The following is a 25,593-nucleotide window of genomic DNA, read 5'->3' as shown; positions in this document are numbered from 1 at the left end:
ACAGCTCATACTGAAGTGTAAGGCTCTCAAGTCAATGGACTGAATTAGTCTGCAGTGGCGGAAACAAGGAAACTGGAAGCACGTGCTGAACTATGTCACTCTCTCACTATAATGTTCTCTTTAACCAAGGTGAGACCTGAGGAAAAACAAACTAAGCCAGTGTGGCCTGATATGTAGCGCCCCGCTGAGCTGGCTGACGAATATTTCCACGGCTCCAAAAGCCCCACACATACAGTACAGCATTTCATCTAATGACCCGTGTGACCACTGTTACATATGCAGGCAAACAGTGAGCTTGCTATACCTGGGAATTACAGGGAATTAAGGTAAAGAGGCTCTGACGGAGATGGTGTCAGTTGAATTACATAACTTTGGCAAACATTATCTGCTCTCAGTGTGCATTTCAGCGAGGAGTAAATGATAGAATAACATCTATTTTTCTACACAGTTAGCAAATGCAGCACAGTCAAACCATGACGGAGAGTGAATGGAAGTTGTGTTTATCCAATATCATATGTCACCAGCCTCATAGTCATGCGTTTATCTTCCAGCATTTAAATTAAAGCTCAGAGAAAATATAATACATTCCTCATGTAAATGAACTGTGACCCAAGTCCAAGGACGTAATAAAGAGGATTGTGTCATTTGGGGCAAAGTCATACATGCTGAGTTGACTGTTGTCTTCTATGAGAGAATCTAACAATGCACATACACTGTAAGGCGCCCTGACATTGCTCCTCCTTGTACTGTTCTATTGTCAAACTTAGCCATGATGTCACCAACACTGCTACACAACAACGCCAGTGAATAAGTCCACGAACTATGACAAAAACAAAACACTTGAATGAAATTGCTCTGGGCTGTGTCAATACTAGCATGCTTATTGTGAAACCACCTTGCAATGTGAGATCCTAGACAGATCTGCGTAGACCAAACTCAGGTTTCCTATGACAAATATAAAAAACAAAACGTTTTGCTGGAAATGGTCTAAGCGTGGTCCACTCATTAATGCTCTACTGCCGTGTTAGTTCTCTCAAATCACACAGTATTTTTGCATTAGTGGTATTTATCTAGCCTTGCTGGTTGTTCTGGTTTTGGTTTTGGAGGTTCTGAGATCTCAATCTCTTTCTGCAGCCACCACTGTACAACAGGTTTGAATGGAAATGTGCTTGAGGGGCTCAAAGGGTATGAAAATGAGAGCAACATGTCTGGATATAATGTCACACTTGGGATTCATAAACTTTACGGTGTAAAAATGAGGAAATATATTTGTTTGTGTGTGTGTGTCAACTGACACTTGGAACTGACACAAAAGATCATACATTGTAGGGATAATATCTTCCTTGTATGCACGGCTGAAAAACAGGGCACAAAATTAGCACCAGCCACCTTGTAGCACTTGTGGATGGTGCTAATTTGTTTGTTTTTATTTGTTGTTAGGTCAATAAAATGTTGGCAATTAATTGGATTATCAATTAATAATCGATTAATCATTGCAGCTCTGCTTCCATGTCATTTCCAACAGTGTGACACTGCTAACTGATGTGCTGAATGAATCTGTCATGTAAATAACCTGCAGCCAGTCAAAACATGTAGGTGTAAGGTATTATGTAAGTAAAAACGTGGGTCAGTTGAGTTTATTTGGCTATGTAAATGCTGTATATTAGCTATATTAACCGAAAGGTGTGACACAGGCCATTTTAAACACCTGTGTAACGGTTTATCTGAACGTCTGGTTGGCTGAAGGCCCATCAGCTGACATAACTTTTAATTTACCCGTCCAGTATGAAGACAACTCAGTGGTGTGATGTTTCCACATTACTACAACAGAGCAGAGGCCCTGTGGTTGATGGGGAAACGAGTTCAAACAAACACATGTGTAAAACCTACATTATTACGAAACTAAAACCACATTCACAAACGAGACAACCTGCTGAACAGCAAGGTAACGGCTAAGTGAAGCTAATTAGCCGGGGCTAACCTCTTTAACTGGGGGGAATTTCTTCTTGCACTCCATGGACAGAGACCGCAGGTCCGTCTGCATGTTCTCCAGCAATTTCTTCACCGCTTCGGGACTGCTGGTCGACATCTTTGACGGCGTCTTCGACACAAATCTCAAGAAACTTAAAACGATCAGGAAAGCCGGAGCGCAGTCGCCCCCCACCCATCCACAGCGGGAATATAATCCGTCGCTACTTTATTCTGCTGCCGTGGAAAAGAAAATAAAAACGCCGCGGTCCATTGACACAGTATCCCACTTCTGTGCTGCGAGCGGCGGTGCGCAGGAGAGCAGCGATGACACCGGCATATGTTCCTCTTCTTCACAGCCCGGTGACATTAGCTCCGTCAAACGGCATCGTTCCCCTTTATTTCTGCCTCTAAAAGCTGCTCACAAATCGAAGATATTCGCCAAATTGAGCAGTCTGCCATCAGCGGCCGACAGCTCCACTTTCCTTCCCACAATGCTTCGGTGGACAGTGACACGTCACTTGGACTTCCGTAAACAGTGACCGATTCACATAAATGACCACAGCGACCCCTGCTGGAAGACTGTGGTACAGACGGAAAACGACCAGCCACGTCTGTGTTGGCGCTTCTGTGCAGTCATGTAGTTGAAATGCGCCACCTACAGGCTAAGGAAGACGTTGCAGAAGCTTGCACCTGTTCACCGTGATTATTTTTTTAATTTTAAATATATTATTGTTAATAAAATAATCCATATAGCAGTGCTCTTGAATATTGGATTAACTCTGTTGTTCTATAGGCATGCCTTTTTTTTTCTTTTCATAAACAGAAATTGTTCATATCTCTTCCAAAGATTGCACTAAATTCACATAAATTCGGCTAAAGTCACTTAAGTCATTAAAGAGCAAAAACATATATTAAAAACAAAGCTAGCTATAAATAATGTTTGTCCCTGGTGCCTAATGCCAAAATATATTTGATCTCATGTACCTCAGTTCATTATTATTATTATTATTATTATTATTATTATTATTATTATTATTATTAGTAGTAGTAGTAGTAGTGGTGGTGGTGGTGGTGGTGGTACTAGTAGTAGTAGCAGTGTATGTATTCTTTAAATTTCTTTCCTTACTATTTTGATCTGTTCCTCATACATATATTTGTCATTTAACTTTGATACCTTTAAATATGTATTTATTTTTACCATATGCACATTTTTGATGAATGTGTCCTTTGCTGAAATATTTCGGTTTTCTGCAAAATGCTTCTTTATACGTCTACTCTATTAATACATTTCAGAGATAAATATTTGTGTGACAGCATAGGCTAGTTGCTAGTTTTTGGTGCATATTAATATTGTTTGCATCCAAAAACATGACATGATGAATTATACTGCCTAACAATATATAAAGTGGTCAAAATGAGGTCCAACGTAATGAGCTGTAACACTGAAATGCAATTTATGCATCAGTATAATAATCTGGGAATTCTCAAACTCATGTCAAGTCTTTCAAAGTTAATAAATGGTAAAACTAGGATCACAAAAAATTACAATCAATCAAAATGGCCAATCCATTTGTGTACTTGTTATTCAAACTTCCCCAAAATTTGCTGAAAGTTTAAGTATCCAGTTCCTGTTTTTGCTTCAGTCATCCTTACAACCCATTTAATCAATGGAGTATTTTTACACTGTGTTATTGCTACTTTTACTTATGTAAATAATCTGAATATCCCCACTAAATTCAGACATTAGTTTGACATACTCAGATTTGGATAACAGTACACAGTGAAACTAAAATGTTGCTTCATGAATTATTTATGATAATTTTAAGAAATATCTCCATTTCTAAACATGCACTTGGTTGCCAGTTTATTAGGTGCCCTTAGAGGTATTTATTTTATTGTTTATCGCTAAGTAGAATGACTTGCTAAACCGAAGGGATAAGATGTCTTACGGTACATACTGTTTGTGAGACTAAAAAATGATATGCAGCCATGGTAAACAGGAGCACCCATTCCCTCAGGCTGCACAGTAACAACTGTAAGGAGCGCACATATACCTGCATGGAGAGGCAGTAAACTGACTGCACCAGGATCCTGATTCTCTTTATGTCTCTGCAAAGATTGCAGTGTTTCACTCACAGTTTTAGTTTTCAGAAGAAAATGTGTTACTTTTTTTCTTCTTTATAATCTAAATGCAGCCAAGAAACAATCCAGTCTTTGACAGTATTCAGCGTGGAGGAGCTGCTCATCTCACAAGGAGCCCTCCACCCAGAGCTTGTCTGTTTTTTTGGCTGCTGGAGTTCTGTGTTTTTGTGTCTTGCTGAAGAAACAGCTCTTGTCCTCGGGGAATTGGTGTTCAAACCTCCACACCTCCTTAAATCCTTTTGAAATGTGATGAAAGGGAAAACAACAAACAGCAGTGAAAGTAGCAACATGAGAGCAGCAAAGCTTTTCATACCATAGTTGAAGAGGAGTTACCTTCAGATTAGTTGCCTAAAACCAAGTGATGTAGGCTATACTGTTATGAAATCCCTGCTTATCTGAGCGTGTCATCATTCCAGTTCCCAGAATTACCTCATATTGAATTATGCATACGTTCGTGAACTTCATTTTTGGTTTGAGTATTTTAAATAATTAAACTGTTTTGCAACACTTTTGCCTGATTTTGCACCGAATCATTGATGCTAATGAGTTCAGAGCTGCACTACAACCAGAGCCTAATCATTCTGGTAATAATACTTCAATAAATGTCAGATTGAAACATTCATTTTACTCCAGTGCCATATTTTGAATCATGTCAAAATATTAAAAGGGAATACCCTAAGCAATTCCCAATATTTCAGGAGATTTTCAGCATTTTGAGATGTGAAATGACAGCACAAAGCTGATTTGTGTTAGTCACAACATTTCCCCGGCGTCACTGACTATAAATAACCTCCTGTAGAAGCCATTCAGACTTGTTGTGTCTGGGTAAACACCCGTCTCACTTTGTTCCAGAATCCTGCTGATGTGAAACAACACCCAAAACAGCCTGCTGATCTGAAGACGCGAGGGTCAGGGAAGTAAATTATCCAAAAATGTACAGCCCAAGGATTTGAATATGAAAAAAAAAGAAAAATATTATGTGCATTCCACAGACAGGAAATTAAATAATGCTGAAGTGACAGATGCATCTCTCTAGGTTTATTTTTTGCTGGTATATTAGACTCGATGACTATTTAAAGGATTACACACAATCATGTTGACTTCTGGGAAAGTGCATGATCTATTAAAGCTGCACTGTACTTTGGGAGTGAAGCACAGATGTAAATAAATATCAGGAATGTCAAAAGTCTCACAAGTCTAGTGTGTCCCACAAAATATACACAATAAATGGATGTTTCAAATGATTTTTTTTATTCAGTCATAAAAAATAATTTTAGCATATAAAAGTTATATATGTAAAATGTATGTGTATGATTCCTATCAGTAATCAATGATCAAATATCCATTCCAGCATCTAAAGAATCACAGGCTGATGTTCATTATTATACAGCAGATTGAGATGCCTGGAATAAAATCATTCAACCTGCCTGTCCTGTTCATATTATCTAAATGGCACCATCAGGCACTTTACATTTTAATTTCACGTGATTCGATCCATCGTTTCAAACAATTCAATACATTAGCAACAAGGCAAAACCGACTAAATTAAAATCATGTCAGTACTCAGAAGATAGAAAAAAGTAACATATTCATGCAACTCTGCAATCTTCAGTAGTGAAAAAAATAAAAAACATATTGAATAAATGAAAATATTGACATTAATTTAAAAAAAAAACAGCAAAGCTTAGTTGTGGTCAGTTCAACTAAAGGTAAATGTAAAATCCATTTTTTTGCATTATCAAGCATTGGTCATTAAAATGATTTTGTAGGATTTTGTTTTTTCATTGGAAAATTTCACATCCTGAGATGATAACTCTCTACCACACAGCAGAAACGGTCAGCATGATTGGACTGATGGATGGAATATTCAATATGCTTACACTCTATATGCATTACAGAAGTGCTTATGAATACTGCAGGTTTCTTTCTAGTGAACTTTTACGTCCTTCGCGCTCATGTGATGCTTCATATGCTCCACTCAGATGTTAAAATCAGTAACGTAACTGGGATGTCAAGTCAGACTAACTGAACATTAGAGATGTCCATAACAGAAAAAATGCTTCCTTAGAAAGCAGACAAGATCAAATGTAAATTCTTAGCCACTGCGTAACAACAATGACCACATTTTTTCAAAAGTACATGTGACTCTGCCACTGGCAAATGCAATGTTGACCAACTCTCCAAAAAAAACAATGAAACTCTTTAAGTAAGAATTCTGATGCCATCATACTGTACGTTGACGGCAGCTCCAGCAGCGGTTTTGCGGTTACAGGTCAGCTGACTCTTTAAGTCTGAACTGTGCCTGTGTTTGCCACCTTGTCTGGTGAGGTACTGCAGAGAGAGTTGGGACGGGCCGGAGAGTGTCAAAGCTGAGGAGTGACCTTTGACCCCTAGGAGGCTCTGATTCCAACCCTCTAGTCTCTAGCAATGAGACTCCTTCTCGTCAACGGGGAAGTATCCGTCCTTCGTGGGAGGTGCTTTCTGATGGAGGCTGTCGCCGTCCGCTGCGAAGATGGCCAGCAGCTTCTCCTGTTCCTGCTTCGTCTTCGGTAACTCAGTGGAAGGTGTGGTCAAGAAGACAAGACGCTGTGAACGGAAAATTCAGAAAACAGAGGAAAACTGATGACTATTCGTTTTCAAACAAAAGATTTAATAAAGGTAAAGGTCAGCTTTATTGTTTTATGTACAACTAGAGTGCAGATACCTGCCAGGCAACAGATGGTGAAGCACCTACTGCAATGTAAATGACCTCTACATATGCTGTCTCTAGCTGAAACAAGATTTCAAACTGAAGCAGCTGTTGATCAATTGTGGCCCCTAGTCGCCAGTTAAGAAAAGTGAGAAATCAGCTGTCAATGGTTGTATAAAACAGAGCAATCAAAAAATAGAATTACCACCTCGCAGTTGTATGTCTCCGCCCACCAGTCAAAGTAGAGTTTACATCCATGTCTGTCTAGATTCATTTAATTTATGTAGTAAAGATTTTGAAGGAATTTAACATGGAACTTAGCACTATATTGACCTTTAACTTTGATGGAATTTAATAGTGTATTTATTATTTATTGGAGACTTAGTATTTGGCAAAATGAAGGTTGATACTGTATGTGATTTCAGTGAATAATTTCCAGAGAGAAACATGCTGCACAGAGAAGTTGACCTTTGACCTTTTCGATATAAAATGTCATCACTTCATTTTATCCTCTTCGACACTTGTGTGTAATTTTTTTCATAATTAGCAGATGAAGTCTTGATTATGACCTAAATTATGTTTAGTAAGGTCAATGTGACCTTTGACCTTTATGCACCAAAAACTACAGCATTCTGGAGATATCACATTCATAAAAACACGCCAAGGCATAAAAAAAGTTCTTTTTTCAAGGTTTATCTAAAGCTGTGAATCACAAAAGTCCTTCAGCATATAGTCATGAATGTGCTCAAAAAAATTAGGCTGATCAGTCCAGTAGTATTCGAGATCAGCTGTGGACAAGCTGTAGGTCCAGCGATCACTCACTCGCACACAGAGGCGATTATTATTATGAAATACCTGATGCAACACATATCCAACCATGGACATTGTGGTTATTTAGTAAAACACCGTAACACTATTTCTCAGGTCACGATCCTTATTCTGTTACTCCTGCATGCTGTGGTGTGTTTTTCTTATTTTCAGCCTTTTTTGAGTGACGTTTGGTTTTGTCTGTTTACACGTTCCCCTCCCCCTTGCCCCCTCTCTCACTCTCGCTACGCACCTGGCCGTCATCTGCAATCGAACACACCTGTCTACCATCAAGTCATCACCTCTTCCCGACAAGAACGCTGCACTAAAACTGCCAACCTCCATTGGATCCCCTCTCTGCCAACTCACTTCGCCAATTTGCCAATTCTGCCAGACAGCAACTCTTTCCCAGATTACTCTGCCAAGCCTTTGCCCCTGTGCACCTTTGTCTTCTCAGTCCAAACTCCTGCCAGCCATGTCTGAGCTTCCTTTCAAAATCTTCAAATTAAAGATATGTATTTTTCACTATCCTACCTATTCCATGTCTGAAGTTGGGTTCTGCCTCATTCATGACATCTGTCATATTTAGGCATTATGAAAAAAAACAAAACATAATATTAACAACTTGTAAGTTCTTACTTCATTAATGGATTGATTTGTTTGACCACTTGGGGCAGTGCAACTTGCTGTTAACACAATATTGACATGGGCTTATAACATTGCTAAAGTGAATGTGTCGGCAAGCAGTCGCCTTTTTACAAATCCTCTAGATAATGAGTGACAATAGAATCCAATATCTCAAACCAACTCATCTCAGTCAATGGCTTCAAGTAAACCAAAACTGCAATAACTTAGCATGTTGCACATTACATTTAGTCTTTTTTGTCTGTGCTTTATATATTTGTATTTGCACTGACGTTGTTTACAGTGTATTTCTACTGATGTTCATTAATGTTTGTTGTCCTTACAATTGTATGTTATTTAGACCCTAAGACCCTTTATTTGTAACAGATATGTGATTTCACTTAAGTTTACATTACAGTTCTGTTGTAATGTGCCCCTAATTACCCCTAATAAAGTCTAAAAATGGTCTAATGCTGTCTAAAAAAGAATGTTTTGTGTCTAGTTTTTGCTATAATTTGATACAAAGTGTAGTTTGTTATGTCTTATCAGTGTGCTGTTGGATGTGGTGTCTAATTAGAGTATAGATGTGTTTGGTTACTTACCTCTCTCAGTGTTCCAGGGGTGTAGTACAGTTTCATTGCAGCCCAGAATGGGATGCACAGCATGGAGGACAGGGCCAGGATCCAGCCTATGCCATTGCCCCACCAGGGGTACACGTACTCATTATTGTACTTCAGAGGTGAGTACTTGATCAAGGCAAAAGCAAAAGTTCCCTGAAACAGAGACACAGAGATATGTCATGGCTCTGTATGGATAGATCTTGACTACGCTATGTATCTGTATCTGATATCTGATATACTACTAAATACTTTAAGTAAATATTTTATAGCAATCCTTAGCCATAACCTTAATCCCTAGTTTGCAAATTGAAATGTATTTTCAGTGTTGGCCAGCAGAGTGTGCTCTTCTCTCAGGAGAGCAGTGTAAAGGCATGAATAATGATAATAAATGTCAAACCCACAAAGCATGTTGCAGGAGTGAAGAAAAGCCAGCAGTATTTGATGACAGGGCTCGGGCGATAGCCAATCATATCCTCTATGTTGTCATAGAAACGGTCGGCACCTGTAATCAGGGAGAAATGAGGGAAATGCAGTGAAAACCTACATCGATATCTAACAATTATCTGTGTCAAGATTGACTGTTTGAATAGCAGAAATGGAAAAAGAAACACATTAATAATCACCATGACTGACAAAAATTACTGCTTGGAATCTATAAGATCTGCTTTAACACAGTAGGCTTTTACCTTATTTAATTAATTTTCTTATTGCTTTTATTCACCAAACAAACCAGCTGATGAAAATAACATTCACCTCTCTAAGCCTTCTGCCTCAAAGAAGAACAAGCTTTTCATTGTTATTGATCGGCAGATTGTAGAAGGCAGAGTGGGCAGAGATGAATGGCGAGATTTAAGCCTTTGCCTTTGACATACCCCATTTATGGATTCACAAATGGCCCGACTTACACACTCACCATAAATCCAAGCAATGCAAACAGTCTCAAAAATAGCCACGAAGAGCAGGCACATCCCACTGGCTGCATAGTAGTCAAAGAGCTGGAAGATGTACATGCCTCCCTGTGGAGACAGACATGGGTTTATAACTCTATAAGTATAACTGCCATACGAGAAACCTGCAAATAACCAAGATTCTGCATATTATGAAAGCCACAGAATACACTTGAGGATAATTTGTTAAAGCAACAGTCGCCTGGACATGAAGGGTTAGGAGAATTTAGAATCTGTCTATGTGGACTAAGAAGCTGTAGGCAGACAAATTAATTACATTGTCCTCAGCCTGCTTAGAATATCAAAGAGAAGAACACTTTCACTTTGGCATGGAACACAAAAGGCCTTCTAACAATGCATTATGTAATAACACGGCCTGACAGCATGTGTTATAAATTTCCCTGCATTTTGTGAAATATGATTACATTTTGAGGTGGTTATTACAAGATGTGGGACTTGCTCTTTTTTGTGTAAAATGTAATAATGCAAATATAATAAATGTAATAATATGGTGCCTTATGTAATAACCAACCAAAATCACTACATCATGTGACAAAGTACTTCTTATCTTAATAACTACCACAATATAATTTATTACAAAATACAGGGACATTTATTGCATATTGTGTTCAAGCTGTTTCTTGTAAGAGAAAGTTGATTATTTTAATTTTATGCATTGTTTCTATGGTTTTTCATTATTTATATGAAAAGGAACTTTCTGAATGGTCACTCTGAACTGGTCTGTGGTGTGGGTGTTTATTTTTTAAAGAGCCGCCATCATTATGATGAGTTTGTAAAGAACAAAGAGAAAAAGCCACCAGAGGAAAAGGTTGTCAACAGTAGTTTTGAAAAGCATTGCAATGTACTTGTTATGTCTGCATCTGCCAGTGAGCCATCATGATAACAGTAGGCATATATTATGTTAATTCCACTACAAGAGAGACTTGATGTTATCTGATCTGAGGGCATTCCACATCAAGAATGATCAAACATCATGCATCTCTGCTTATGCTGTATTCTTACTGTGTAAAAGACATTATGAAGTGAGGCCACTGATACCCACCTCTGTCAGCATGATGAGCCCCAAGAGGAAGGACACCACAGCCACGGCCAGGATGAAGAGCTCCCTGCGGTTTTTACGCCGGAAGGTGGAGGGATACATGTCCACCATGGCTGTTACCAGGCTCTCCACACACACAAACTGATCAAGAAAGAAACAAGTATGAGATGTTTGCGTGTGTGTGTGTGTTTGTGCATGTGAGTGTATGTATGCTGCTGACCTATCCAAAAAACAAACAAACAACCAAACATCTATTATAAAGACCTGTGCGAGTGTGCATGATAAATAATTCACAGTGCTTTGTAAGAATAATGTTTGAAACTTGTGTGTGTGTGTTTGTGTGGTGCATGTTGGCCTCACCTGACTGTCCAGTCCAAGAAAGACAATCATAATGAAGAAGCAGCAGGCCCACAGAGGGGAGAAAGGCATCATGGACACAGCACGAGGGTAGGCTATGAAAGCCAAACCTGGACCTGAGTGAGACAGATTTTAAAAGTAATTTCACACCATTATTGGCCAGTCTTGCTGGTATCATATCACCAGTATCATTAAAACCACAGTGGGCATTGGGAGACTGAAGTCCTTCATTTCAAGCTTAGCATCCATCTGCTCTGATTCATAAATAGAAAATCAGATCAGATCAAAATCAGAAATAGAAGCTCTTTGCTAAAAACATGTTTCAGATAATCTCCCTGAGGATAAAAGTATGAGTGCAATGAGTTTTTTTTCTAAGCAGCAAAAGAAAAACCAACCAGATTCAGCCACTTCTGAGATGGGTACATTCTGCTCGTAGGACATAAATCCCAGGATGGAGAAGATGGCAAAACCTGCAATAAAACTGGTCCCACTGTTCAGGAAACAGAGGGACAGACAGTCCCTGCACATAACACAGAGAGGCACATATAGTGATTAGAAATGGCATGAGTTAAAGAGCAGAGAATGGTACCAAACATAGCGTGGACTAGGGCTTTGGTTCTTTCCAAATAATAATAAAAAGTCAACTAATATGGTAGTGTAAGCTTAAAGAACAGAATTAATTTTGAGACAGAATAGAGAGGTAGTTCATCATAATGCCAAATTCATTATCATTTCAATCCTTACCTGTAGCAGTTGTTGTTATATTTGTTGTAGCTTCCCAAGGCGGTGAGGCAACCCAGGCAGATGGCATAGGAGAAGAAGATCTGAGTTCCAGCATCCATCCAAACCTGAGGACGGAACGCAAACAAGACAATCAAATAAAGAAAATTCACTTAAAAAGGACGAAATAATGATTTAAACACATATGCAAGGTGTGTGTCCAGTGAAAGAAGTTAAATGTACTAGAATTAAATCCTCGGTAACGTGTATCATCTGCGTTGGTAAATTATCAAAGCAATTTTTTTGCATCATGCCAAGCGACTACCTTCTTCCACAAAAGTCTTTTTTTTTTTGTTCCTTTTTTTAAAAAAAACTTTTTACATAATACAGACTGGTTTCAACACACAGCCACAAAACCCAAAGCTTCCCTGTTACCAAACCAGCTTCCTATGTAACTGAGCCGAGGGCTTTCTGAGCTACATCAGCTCTCACATGCAGAGTAATTATGGTATAGAGTTCAAAAGGAACCACCACAGAACCCATTTACACATGAGAAAGGACCAGGTCTGCTGTTTGTTAAAATAACACTTATGTTTCATTACTTATCCTGCCAGAGTGTGCAATGGGAAGGAACATTTCATTATATAATATGATTAAACACCAAATTCTTTCTACATCAAGTGTTTTGGACTGCTACCCACCACATTAGCGGCAGAAGAATCAGAGAAAAAATTACTTAGGATGCTTTTTCAGCTAAGTGATGTCCATAATAAGCTTAATTTTCACACAGCCTCCCATGTACCCTTCGTTTGGAGAGAGTAACCTCCGCTCACACCACCTTGTCTCTTTGAGAAAAAAAAAATCCCAAATGCATCTATCAAATCCAGAATCTGTAGCCCTCTCAACCCCACCACCGTGACATCACCCATCCAGAAAAGCCTATTATCCACCCCGGTCTCTCTGCGGCATAAAGTGCAGCACTTTTCCACCCTCTCTTTGAACAATGACTCACACTTCAAAATTTAAATAAGGTTTCTCTTTATGCCTGCAATTCTGGTAAAGTGCTCTCGGGGCACTGGGGCATGTTGTAGATAGCTGGCAGCCAGCACCGAAGATGTGATTGACTGGGGTCCAAGCATCGGCACAAGCTCCGGACACGACATGACACAAAGGCAGGTATTCCCAAGGCACCAGCTCCACCAGCCTTGTCTTGGCCTGCACACACAGGGCTTGTATTCATCCCCAGAGCGCTGAGAGGGATTCAAGAGGGCCCCTCTTTTAGACTTTCACACTGGTTAGAATCTATCAGCACGACAAGAAGAAATTGTTAAGTCCCTGTTATCACCATCCCTCAGCAGTGGATAAATCCCTGACATTTTGCTGGGCACATATTTAAACGACGCTGTCTCCTCAAGGAAAATTGGTGGCAGTGTTGCTTTTCTTTGTTAAAACTGCTTACATAAAGCTGGGATATTAACTTTATTTTTAGTGTCATTGGGCATAAATTTCATAATAACTTTTAAGCATAATGTAATTTACAGTTGTCATGAAAAGAAAAATTAGGGGGCCATTTCTTTCAGTATACTGATGAGTTTCCTATAAAATCGGGTGGCTTGGGAGGGACTTGTTGCAGTCAAACACCCCCTCAGCCATACAGCTACAGGGCTGCGGTCCATTAACCTGGTTGACTCTTCCCAGACCGGGAGCTTTAAGTGAAGACGGAGAGACTGGGACCAAACAACGCTGAAGAGATCAACAGAGGTTTGACAACAGCGAAAACAGTACTTGGCTCCTGGGACCATGGGGCTTAGTCAGTTGTGTCTAACCAAGCTAATGCTAGTTATAGGTTAGTTACTTTAGCAACAGGTAAAGCTATCAGGATGCTCGGGAAAGCATCAGGAAACTTGGTAAACAACCTCTGTATCATATTCCCACCTATATGTTTCACAGGTCGAAAAAATGAACATATTTCCTATGATGGGATTGGCACTGTCGCCTTCTGAGTTCGAATCCCCCAGCCAGCTGGGGAGGGGCTGGGGATTTTATGGCTGAAGCAGAGCCTTTCTGTGCAGAGATTGCATGTTCTTCATATGTCTGTGTGGGTTCTCTCCAAGTACACCGGCTTCCTCCCACAGTCCAACAACATGCAGGTTAATAAGTTAACAGGTGACTCTAAATTGCCTAGAGGTGTGACTGCTTGCCTGTCTCTCTGTGTCAGCCCTGTGATTAACTGTCACCTTGTCCAGGGTGTACCCTTGCTCTCGCCCCATGTCAGCTGGGAGAGGCTTTAGCTCCCCACGACACTATCATGATATAATAACTTGATATAAATGGATTTGTTTTTATTTTTTGCATAAATTGTTAAATGGGTGCACAATATGACTGGGGTTGACAACGAAAGGATTAAAAAGGCTTTTTTCATTTCTGCTCAACTTTAAGTGGCGTGAGAGAAAACCTGACGACTGCTAGACCTCTTTGCTCTGTTTTCAGGCTTTAAGAAAGCTAGTCTGTCATGGTAGACCTTGGCCAATAAGAGATCTGTAAGATAATAGTCTCATTCCCAGAATGGAAGTATTTCACAATCTGGGAAATGTGACTCAACAATAAATCATCTTTGAGCCATGAATCCACAGCGTTCCTGCATTTAACAGTCAACATCTTTCATCAGAATTGCTGTTTGCATCTTTAAGGCAACTTATATTCATGTTCACTGCAAAAGCAGGAAGTAATGTGATGTTCACATCTCCTTAAACCGGCAATAACTGATTTTTTGGCCACTTGGGGGCAACTGAATTCATTTGGTGATGTGTTTCTGGTCACCTAATGAATGCAAGTCCAATATTCACTCTCCTTTAAGCTTCTTAGTCTCCACTAACTCTTGAAAAAAAAATCTGGTTCATTGTCTGCTAAATACTCTGCTGTACTATGTGCACTAGCTACTCATTCACTTTGTCTGCTGCAGCTAAAATGACTATGAGAGTGGTGGGAGTGAACAATATAGAAAACTTGCAGGCTGGAAAACAAAACAATCGTTTTCCTAAGATATCCAAGTGCTTTTAGTTCACCAAACTTAACCACACCTTCACTCAAGGGGCGACAGATCAGAAATACTCATGCTGGTAATTGTGGAAGGCTCTCATTCAAAACGCATTTTATTGACAGTGGAGCTTTTCTAAGTGCAGACAAGAGGAGTAACATAACTTTAAAGCTAATAGATACCATCTAATTAAATTCTGTGAAATATTTTGCATCTGTTCAATGCCGCATAATGATCGTGCCACTTCTGAGTCACTGGTCTGTATCTCCAGATCGCCCTGCCGCCATGTCGAATATGTTATCAGTTAATTTCTTTGTGAAATATGACAGCACACATGGCACAAGCTTAGGATGGGTTGCTCTGACATGACCTGAAACACTTTTAGAAACTCCAGGTTCTGAAAAATATGCTGGAAAAAACTGTCAGTATTAGTGAGTATGACCATATCTGCATGGATGTGGATAATTAATCTGTAGGGCTGGGTATCCCAGTGCAGTACTGTAGCTGTTTCAATTGTTATTTCCAGCCTACCTGTGGATCAGACAGCCGTCCCAGGTCGGGGTAGAGGTAGAAATGGATTCCCCTTGAGGCTCCTGGCAGAGTGACCCCTCTGATCAGCAGGACCAGCAACATAGCGTAAGGGAAGGTGGCTGTGAAGTAAACCACCTGAAGGGAAACAGCGGCACAAAAACAGCAGCAAAAACCAGATCAAAAAAGCATAACGGACGCTTTATATAAGAAATGCTGCAGAATGTCATTGTTATGATAGATTTCTATTGTGTAGTGAATACATGAATGTGAATGTCATGAGCGGAGGAGAGGTCTAACCTTGCCAGTAGACTTGACTCCCTTCCAGATGCAGAAGTAGCAGATAACCCACGCAACAGCCAGACAGATAACTAAATCCCAATTCAGAGAGCCAATGTGATCAATACCAGAGGAAATTCTCAGTACTCTGCGTCTGTGGCACACACAAAAGAAGGACAAACATTAAAAATATTTTATCAAGTCTTAGAGGGTCTATAGGCAATTCAAAAGGCCATGTAGCACAATTACAAAACTTTGGAACCAGAAGTTTTATTTAGTCTAACAATCATGCATTTTTAAAATCTGATAAAAATTTAGGATGGAATACAAGATTTAATTACTTGTTAAGTTGAATATTTGGTGAACTTGTTGGCACCTAGAGGCATTTGAGGACATGGCCAAACAAAAAGGCACTTACTCCCAGAACTCAATGACAGGAGAGGTGGTGTTCTCATGGTGATTGATGGAGCTATTCCCCCTCTGAAATGCCATACAGGAATCTTGAATGAAGGAAAGACAAAAAGACATTCAATGCTGTGAAGAAATCCAAGCTTTTCTCTGAGGTTTCCAAGTTACACACAAGGCAAGTGAAACAATGCCACCACTGAGGCGGAGGAGTGAAATGGTGCAGGAGTGTTCACTTATTTAAGATAAAATGAGACTATAAATAAATGAAATGATGAAGGAAACAACAGAAACAGCAATATTTGCAACATTAGCTTACATATAAATAACAGTAAAAGTCAACAGCCATGATAGCAGTTAAATGCTAACATGCTGATATAGTATCTTGTTTGCCATCTTAGTTGGGGGTATTAGTATGCTAACATTTGCTAAGTGGCATTGCACATAAAATGCAGCTGGAGTTGATAAGAATGTTTTTTTGGGGGGAGGACATTTGGAAATAAAGCCAACATACTGGACAACAAACAAATGGACAAAGTTATTTCTGTTGATCCTGAGGGGAAAATAAATGTGCAAAATGTCATGGTAGTCCCTCTGAGTAAAAATCCAAAATGTTAACCTCATATTGGTGCAATAGGAAAAGACAAGGATTCTCTATCATTGAGATTCATCCATTGAGGATCATCAATCTCTGTCTAAAATTTAATGATAATCCACCAACAAGTTGTTGAGATATTTTAGTGTGGCTGACTGTGTTGGACCAACTGATGCTGCCATCCACATGTGGCTAAAAATGTTTATTCAGACCTTCATCCGCATGTCAAGATGGCTACATCTGATTTAGATTACACAAAGAATAGTATATTGTCCTGTATGGCAGGAGCACTTCTTCTGCTTTAGGCATAGTGTCCCGTGTCTCACCTGTGTTCCAGGTGTTGTTGCAGGAAGCCCAGGGCAGATCCCAGGTGAAGGAGTTGGACAGAAAGAAGATGGCCCAGGCTAACACAATGATGTAGTAGATGTTCAGCAGAGCAACAATCACCTGGGTGGCATAACCCACTCCTGGAACAAAAAACACCAAGATTACAAGTGAGCCCTGCCATTATTACTTCTGTTTTTTGTTGTGAAAAAAAAGGACATTTAAAACCACTTTCTGAAAAAAAAGAAACCCTGTAGCTTGGACCAATGTGTAAGATTTATGGGCCTTTTTAATATTCATTAGTATGTTTTCATCACATTCTACGTTAGCCAGAACAGACAAACAAAACATAGGCTCTAGACTTGTGTTTTTGGGGAGTTTCACAGCCACAGTAGTGTCTCCTACATGCTCAGAAAAGGAAGATGTGACAAGAGGTTCGTTGCAACTTCCAACCTGTCTGCTAGGTGACACTGAATCCTACACACTGGTCTTTAAAAAAGTCTTTTAAAAAGACTTTGTGTTGGTAGGGAAGCATATGTGTACTATACTGTATATATGTGACATTTTCCACAGAGGTATGTTTTATTATAGCAATACATCTTGTATTGACAAACTTGTCTTGCGGGTAATTTATGCTCACATAATGTCTCAGAATCAGCTTGGACGGCATTAAACAAGCGGTTGTTTGGTTGGTGTGTTGTATTTGTCAAAGATCTGAGAACACCACAAATTCGATTTAATTTGCAATATATTCTGAGGTTCACATACAAGCAGTTACTGTGGTTTATCTCAAGTGGCTCACAGAAATGATTTTGATTCAGTGATAAAAGCTGCCTGACAGTTCCATTCACTGTAGATAAAGAGGCGTAATTTAACCTTGGAAAAAGTGCATTTTTGCAGTGTTTGATTAAACCCATCCTCAGCTTGCCGGTGCTGCCATTTCAAACGCCTGCCTCGCATCAGAGCAAATTAAATGCAGAGTGAATTTGTATAATAGGAACAATTTTTAGGTTAAACTCTTGTTCCAACGCATGATTGCATGCCTGACTCGACTCTTCACCAGCTGTCAGCCTCGGTGGGTTATGATTGTGACTGATTACAAACTTATTTGAGGGCAGAGAATGGAACATTAGCCAATGTTGGTTGCTTGGCAGCCATTACAGCGACATGCATCACCAACCCACATCTGTGTGGCATGCATAGTGGTTATCTGACATGCATGCATCCGCACACACACACATAAAGGCACACATATACTGTATGTCCACAAATGCACATAGTGGGCCCTGAAAACACATGCACACAAATACATTGCTGTACAGACATGTTTAGATGTTGTTAGATGTCACTGGTTTTCCCTCATAAGTCTTATGTATCCTCTGTGGTTCATAGGCAAGTCATTGTTTCAGAATAGCTATGATCATTAGAGCATTACATATTTATGTTCAAAACATCAAGAAGATTGATGACCCTCTTTTACACAGGAAGCATCATCATTATATCATAAAAATGTAAAATAAACAGATCTTGGTAATGCATGGCACTAAAGTTTCAAGGCTCATTTTTAACGTCATGAAATATCCATTAAATTAACTGTGAGGAAAATAGGGAAAGTACCTTCAAACAACGGGCAGATTTTCCTCCAGCAGGTGATGCCACCCTCACTGGTGAACTGACCCAGAGACGTCTCCAGGAAGAAGACTGGGATCCCACAAGCAAACAGGAAGATGAGGTACGGGATGAAGAAGGCACCTGCGTATAAATTAAAAGAACAGTCCACTCAGATACCTTCAATGTGCTATTAAGCAATGTAGAGAAGCAGAGACTGGTGCACGTCCTTTAAATTAATTAACACATTTACGAAGAAATGTTTTTAGAAAATTTCAAGGAAAAAAAACAACGCATGCAAAATGATGGTGATGAAGGTCATGATACAAAGCAATGTAAAATATTATGCTGGTCGAAGAAATATGAAATCATCCATCTAGTTGCCAAAAGAATCAAATGTAAAAACATTTAAACAATCCTTGACTTTATTGTTTCCCAGTTTCATTCTTTGTCAGTGAGCTCTCATGTTTGACACGAGCTAACGGGCTGTCAAAATGTGCCTGGCTCTTTTCCCATTTTCAGTGAACCATGGTCTTCATTGAGCAACAGATCCACTTGGAATAGATCACATATTAACCTGCTCTTCTTAAGCTAATTCCTCATTGGCATGACCAGAAAACTTGTGTTTTTGTGGGGTTGGGTTTAGGGACAGTTGGAGTGCTCTTTATCCAATTAGATTGTTTTGGAAAAGATGAAAAATACATATATTTGATTTGGGGGTGAGCTGTAAATTAAGAGATTTTTCCAACACCAACATTTCTGCAGTGTGATGGTGCAGCCAGCACCGCTATTAAGGAAGGGAAAAACAACCCTGACACCACACCCCGATGTTTTACATAAATGACTAAATGCAGAAACTCTTTTGTGTTGAACTGACAACAAGAAAACAAGGAGACGAGTAATTCCAGCACTCACCTCCTCCGTTCTTGTAACACAGGTAAGGGAAACGCCAGACATTCCCCAGGCCGATAATTTCTCCGGCCACTGACAGGACAAACTCAATCTTGTTGCCCCACTGACCCCTATCTGTCATCTTCTCCTCTGTGCTGGGAACGATGTCCAGGGCCCTGCTGTGCCCATTGGAGGGTTCCACCTTGGACATGTTCTCTATGTCATCTGTGCTCCCTAAGGACGGAAGGAAGGGGAGAAGAGGAGAAAAAACAAGGACTGTTAATAAGGAGTGGGGCAAGAAAGTCCAAGGGTTTGGAGAAAATTTGCCTTGTTTTTCAATTTCAATTGCTTTGGTGGGAAATAAAAAAGAAAATCCCATAGTAAATGTGCTACAGCTCAGTTTTAATTTCTAAATGTCAACAATTTTATTTGAGCAGCAAAGAAAAAAAAGATATGATTAGTAATGATGTCATCTGGAGACAAATCCTGCCTCAAAGCGAGATTTTACTGATTCACCACAAGAGTTGGATCTGTCTGAAATCACCAAAGTCATGTTTTTCCAACCGCAGCAACTAGTATCAAATTAATGATGTTTCAGTGTCATGAACTCTTTCCCACTGTTATGTATTACATCAGTCAGTCGCCAGTCACTCTTTAAATGTGTAAACCAAGAACATCAAATTATAATGAAAATGCCTCCAGATCATGCATTTTGCCAAATTTAATAAAAGGATAATTTGATATGACCAATCATCCCAATGATTCCACTGGCAAGATCCTATTGAATTATTGCACAGCCCTCTTCAAAGTTCTTTGGTAAAACAAAACAGCTCCGGAAGAAATTAAGAAATGAATTACTGAATCAGATTTCTATGGCAGTTGTCTCTATTTTTTAAAAACTTTCCCATCCCAAATTACTTTAATTACCACAATGTGCTCAGTACACTAAAAATTGCATCCAGTAACAGGGTTCCAGCTAATTTGAAAACCTGCAGCCAATTTTTATGTATACATTCACAGGTGAGAGAAAACTAGACAGAAAATCGAACTTGTAATGAAGACTTTGGCCAATCACAAGTTGGTAAGACAGCTGTTGTTTTGTCTCATTCCCAATACATGTGTATTTAACAACCTGGGAATGAGACTCAACAAACAGCTTGTTTACCGCGTCTTAAAATCCCCTCACTGGCTTCCAGTGCAAAACAGAAACTTTAAATTTCACCACGTCATCCTTAAACTATAAAGCAACAGTTTGACTCCAGGTAAATAAATGTTGATCTTCTGTTTGCACCTACAGATCCAGTGAGTTAACACTGCCATGTGTGAGTGCATGTGCGAACCTGTCACAAGTAAAATGAATGGTGTGCTGTGACAAAGCATAAAAGCCGCTGTAAACAAATGCAGCAGGTATGTAAGAAATGAATCCACCTTACAGTGTTTCTCTCTTTTGTAATGCAAATAAAGCTCATTTATCTGCTCGTTTACTTGTCTTAAAAAGTAAAAGTAAAAGAAAATGCAGAATGAATACCCTGCCTCAGATGGGGTTTATTTGAAGATTAATTCTGCTTGAAACCTGGATGGAGAAGAATGAATTTCAGGACCTTGGCTAGTTCTCAAGCTGAATTCCCACTGTACATGCGATGTGTCGAATATACCCGTTCATGTTTACATGAGCTATAATGTATGTCACTTCCTCTGTGTCAGATGAGGTCAGGCATGACTTGATGTTATGTGACCACGTTAGTTAGTCGAGCAGTCGCCAGTTTCTGTTTAGGGGCCGGTGCTGGTGAAAGAATTTCTCTCTGTGTAGGAAACAGACAGCTCACTGACTGTGCTCACTCCTGTCAGGTTGCATTAACAGGCCTCTCACCAGCCATTCTCTTACCCTCTTCCCTCTCTCTGAGGCACATGGTGGACGCCGCTGCTGTCCAAATTCAAACAAATTGGTCATCAGGCTGCAGGAGACGTGCTCAAACTAATTCGGCTGCAAGAATCCGTGTCGAACCTCCTTCCCTTCCTTGATCTTTCACACATCCACAAAAACAAACACTCTACATGTTATGTGACCTGGTCTCACGGGACCAGTGAACCGCCTGCTTTTGGGTTCAGTTATAAAAACAACACAGGGGATGGAAATGCCATTTATCCAGAAGCCTTGTATGAACCCACCTTTAGGAATGTGCTCCGACTGGCAAAGGGCAGAGGTGGAGCACAAATGTGACTCTGTGCGTCCTGTGTGCATGGGGTTGCAGGCTGGACCATTTAGGTGCCAAAATCTCCAGCCCTGGAGCCAAATTCTGGCCAGAGGTAAAAATAGAGCCCCTTGTTTTCAGAAGGTACTTGGTGGGAATTAAGCCTTGGTGCAACAAAACCAGAGGAGCCCCTCTGGTCTGTATACTGGCAAATAAGAATCCACATTGGCTGCACAGCCAGATCACAGTTTACCTCACTTTTTCACAGTTTTGTTGTGGATGCTAAGAAGCTCAAGCCAAATACTGTACTTCACAGTGTTTTTTATAGGTGAGACTAAATAAAATCACTATTTATAGTAACATAGTCAGGCTGAAATAGATTTCATACATAGATGCTTATAGGACGTCAGGGGAGGGGTACGCTGTGAGAAAATATGCCAAGATTAAGAATGATCTCATTGAGACTCAGTGGAGCTTTATCCCATGAAACAGTGCCAACTTCATCTCCCTCTGAAAAGCTGTGGACTGACTGAATAAGTGACTGACAGACTAACCTATTGAGTGATTGACTGACTGGAAGTCACCTCTTGGACATCATGAATCCTGTTTTTTCCATTTGCATCCATGTACTTAAAATGTTACACCGCAGTTTCAGCATTGCACAATGTCGTCGGATGCACAATGGAACCAGCAACTTTTTTTTTTTTTTTTTTTTTTTTTACAATGCATTCTTCTTCCTTGTCAAAATCTGGAGCTTGCATTAACCAAACTGCTATGGCTCCAGACACTTTGGTCAGAGATTCAGATGTGTTATTCTGGTAGCAGCCTCACACTGCAAGCCTCGAGCAGAGATGAGGAGCAGGCAAATATGAAACCACTGGTTTATGGACAACGATTTTTAAGCCTCGAGTTTGGCATTATGGGGGCAACTCAAGGTTTGATTACCAGCCTTTTAGTTGCATGACACCCAATCTAGTTCCAAGCTCTAATCAAAGAAGGTGGTTGAGTATCTGCAGTAACTGATTATTTGAACACTTGCGGCCAACAGGAATAAGCTGTAAAAAACTGACATATCATCACCTGTTAAGTGGATGGATAAATTTGCTGCTCATTTACACATCCAGCAAATACAGAGCAACCTTTCTGTCTCCCAGACAAATATCCAGTATTCCTTCATGCTTTAGCTCACTGCCCTTTTGTTCTTCACCAAGCCCTGAGGGAAATATCTGGCTCTTTAGCTACCAAATACTCCACTATGTTCACCTGCTAGTCACTGGCAGAGCAGGTAGAGCACTGGGAGCTTTTTTTTTTTTTTTTTTTTTTGCTGGAATCAGCTGCCTGCTGCAGCTGGAAACAAGGTTGATGACAGCAGTGAGAATGAATAAAGACAGTCAAATTGTGAGCTGTAAAACCAAAACAATGAGTCAAATCATGCTCAAATGCTCTAGAGCTGCAGGGAACTGCAGTGTCAGGTAGTACTTCCTGTCTGTGGGCTTATTACTATGAGCAACCCTTTTCACCTACAAGTAATCATGACTGATTGATCATTTAAAAATGTGTACTGTCTATGTTTAAAACAGATCCAAATAGAAAATTTACATGTGTACCACTACTGAACTAGTGTCAGTGACTCTAACTGAGATAAGTGGAGTTCACACTCTGACATCAAGATGAAAGTGAAAATCCGTCTAAGAGTACACCGACATTAGCATCGCTACCTAATCTTATTCATAAATGTATGTAAATGCCTGAGGTTGCCTGAGCCTGCCGGTCTTTGCGGCGTCTCATGAACAAAGGCAGTGATCTGGCTCCTCTTCTAAACACGTGCAGCTCAGAGTCATTCATAAAGTCCAGCTCCCCGAAACTCCCACAGTTGGATAATTGTGGGCAAATACATAACAGGGTCAGTTACATAAGGTAGTGACATCAATGTCACATGTATACCTGTGTCTTATAGGGATTTACAGTTGCAGCATGTGATGTTGAATACTAATTGATTTACATCAAGATAGAAGTTAGAAAAGAGAAATGTAGTTGGTGAAAAAAGAAATTCAAATTAAGAGCAGTAGCATAAGCTGTGCATAAAAATGTCATCAATAATGACTCATTAGTTTGATTCATGAACCTTTGATGAAGTTCAGTAATCTGCTTTAATTTCCCAACAATTTTCTGTCACATGTCTAAACATGTGCAAACAGATCTTTTCGATTGCAAAGCAATATCCATGTTTCACGTGATAGAAGCAGTGTAGGAGCATCTCTGAAAGATCAATTATCTCTGAGAAAAATTATGCAAAACGAGTTACAAGTGCATGTTCATTAATTAATTGCCTGAGGATGAATTCCATTCCATACAAACAGCTCTTGTCCTTAGATGAGCAGCATATTTAGCCCCATTTGATCTTTCTGATTACAGCATAGAGCAGCATGATCATCAGCATGGAATGAACTGACTGCATAAAAATGCGCTTAATATAACAATTGACTTATGAAAGCCAAATTTTGATTTCCGGATGCACGATCTTTGCACTTGAGCATGTTAGTAATGTCTCGATACTACAGGCCTCTCATAAGCTGAACAAAACCATGCACGGTTTATTTGCATTGCCAGAAATCCTTTAAAACTACAGCTTTCACTGAATATGATTGCCAGTAAATAAACAATGAAATGAAAATTATTCCAAAAATAGCAATAATTTTACTTATTATCCATCCCTGAATGAAAAAAAAATCAAATCACATGATCAATAATCAAAGGCACTCACCTTTCATAATGTTGTACAATGACAGTTTCAAGAAGAGAGGCCTTCTCCTGTTTCACGTTTCACTATATAACATTCATGGAGGGGCGGAGATCTGAGAGACTGAAAACTTTGGTGCAGCCCGCAGTGAGATTTTCCCTCTGAGTTGCCCCTAGCTCTCTGAAGACCCCCCCTCCCCTTTATCCAATTCATTCAGACACCCCCCCCCCCCACACACACACACACACACACACAAACACACACACACACACACTCACTCCCCGCAGCACACTAGAGGTCTGTGCTGTCTCAGCGTGGTGGGTTGATTGCGTAACCTTTTGACACACGCATTCTCCCAGGGTCTTTCTGTCCAAAAAGTTACTGGGGGAGAGGATGGTCAGATATGTGCACATGTGTATGCAAATGTACAGTGATCTCACATGCTTCTGAGGTTTGTTTGAAAAAGATTGTAAGATAAAAAAAAATAAAAAAAAAGCATCATCCACAAACTCTTAAACGTTAAAGAATTTGTTTGAGTTTCACAATAAGAGCCTCCAATATTATTTTGATGGTTTCTGACTGATTCTGTTAAAACATGCTTCATGAAGCCCCCCGCTCAGTCACATTCTTAATTCAGCCCCCCAAACGGAGTCTTTATTCCCCCAGTTAAACTCCTTCCTCACAGACCCAGCAGCCCATTCAGAACATTTTCCCACCACAGGGGTCCAGAGTGGCCGGTTCAAGGCATTTGTTCGAAGGTCACAATCCAGAGGGTCTTTATGGAGGTAGGGATGGGGGGGCGGGGGGGTGATTCTGCTTTTCCTGTCTCAAATCTTTCAGGGTTAGGTCTTTTTTCTTGTAAACCCCCCCCCCCCCAAAACAAATTATAATTCAAGACACGGACACATTGGCTTTCTATAAAAATGAAGCCATCTGGCTGACTATAGTTTTGCGGCAGTTTCGACTTTTAACATGCAAACAACCTGTTTCATGTTTTCTGAATAGGTTAAAAAGTAACTACAAAATATAAGTCAACCTTTTCAGTCACGTTTTCTCC

General features: G+C 39.8%; 2 protein-coding genes across 3 annotated transcripts in view; both read right to left on the bottom strand.

Annotated features, from left to right (window-relative positions):
• The window catches only part of mon2 (MON2 homolog, regulator of endosome-to-Golgi trafficking), a 51,943-nt gene extending 49,461 nt beyond the window's left edge, over nt 1-2,482 (bottom strand). The window contains exon 1 of one of the 2 annotated variants that reach the window (XM_084733411.1): nt 1,982-2,482. In XM_084733411.1, the coding sequence (XP_084589537.1) occupies nt 1,982-2,089 (108 nt within the window). In that variant the 5' untranslated portion in view covers nt 2,090-2,482. The remainder of the gene's footprint in view (nt 1-1,981) is intronic. The other variant, XM_084733412.1, reaches the window with a different exon arrangement.
• Nucleotides 2,483-5,341: 2,859 nt separating this feature from the next.
• slc6a13 (solute carrier family 6 member 13) lies at nt 5,342-24,715 on the bottom strand. The gene is made up of 15 exons (XM_084735064.1): nt 24,561-24,715; nt 19,629-19,838; nt 18,723-18,857; nt 17,108-17,248; nt 16,200-16,281; nt 15,803-15,935; nt 15,506-15,640; nt 11,962-12,065; nt 11,613-11,737; nt 11,221-11,333; nt 10,864-11,001; nt 9,767-9,869; nt 9,255-9,355; nt 8,836-9,006; nt 5,342-6,699 (listed from the first exon to the last, which is right to left on the bottom strand). The coding sequence occupies exons 1-15, from the start codon at nt 24,565-24,567 to the stop codon at nt 6,535-6,537; spliced, it is 1,863 nt and encodes a 620-aa protein (XP_084591190.1). The 5' UTR covers nt 24,568-24,715; the 3' UTR covers nt 5,342-6,534.
• Nucleotides 24,716-25,593: the final 878 nt, after the last annotated feature.

Source organism: Lutjanus erythropterus, chromosome 13 (genome assembly GCF_056507025.1).
Source record: "Lutjanus erythropterus isolate fLutEry1 chromosome 13, fLutEry1.hap2, whole genome shotgun sequence".
Classification (NCBI taxonomy): domain Eukaryota; kingdom Metazoa; phylum Chordata; class Actinopteri; order Lutjaniformes; family Lutjanidae; genus Lutjanus; species Lutjanus erythropterus.
The sequence above is the reverse complement of the archived record's forward strand: the minus strand, read 5'-3'. Positions and strand labels throughout refer to the sequence as shown.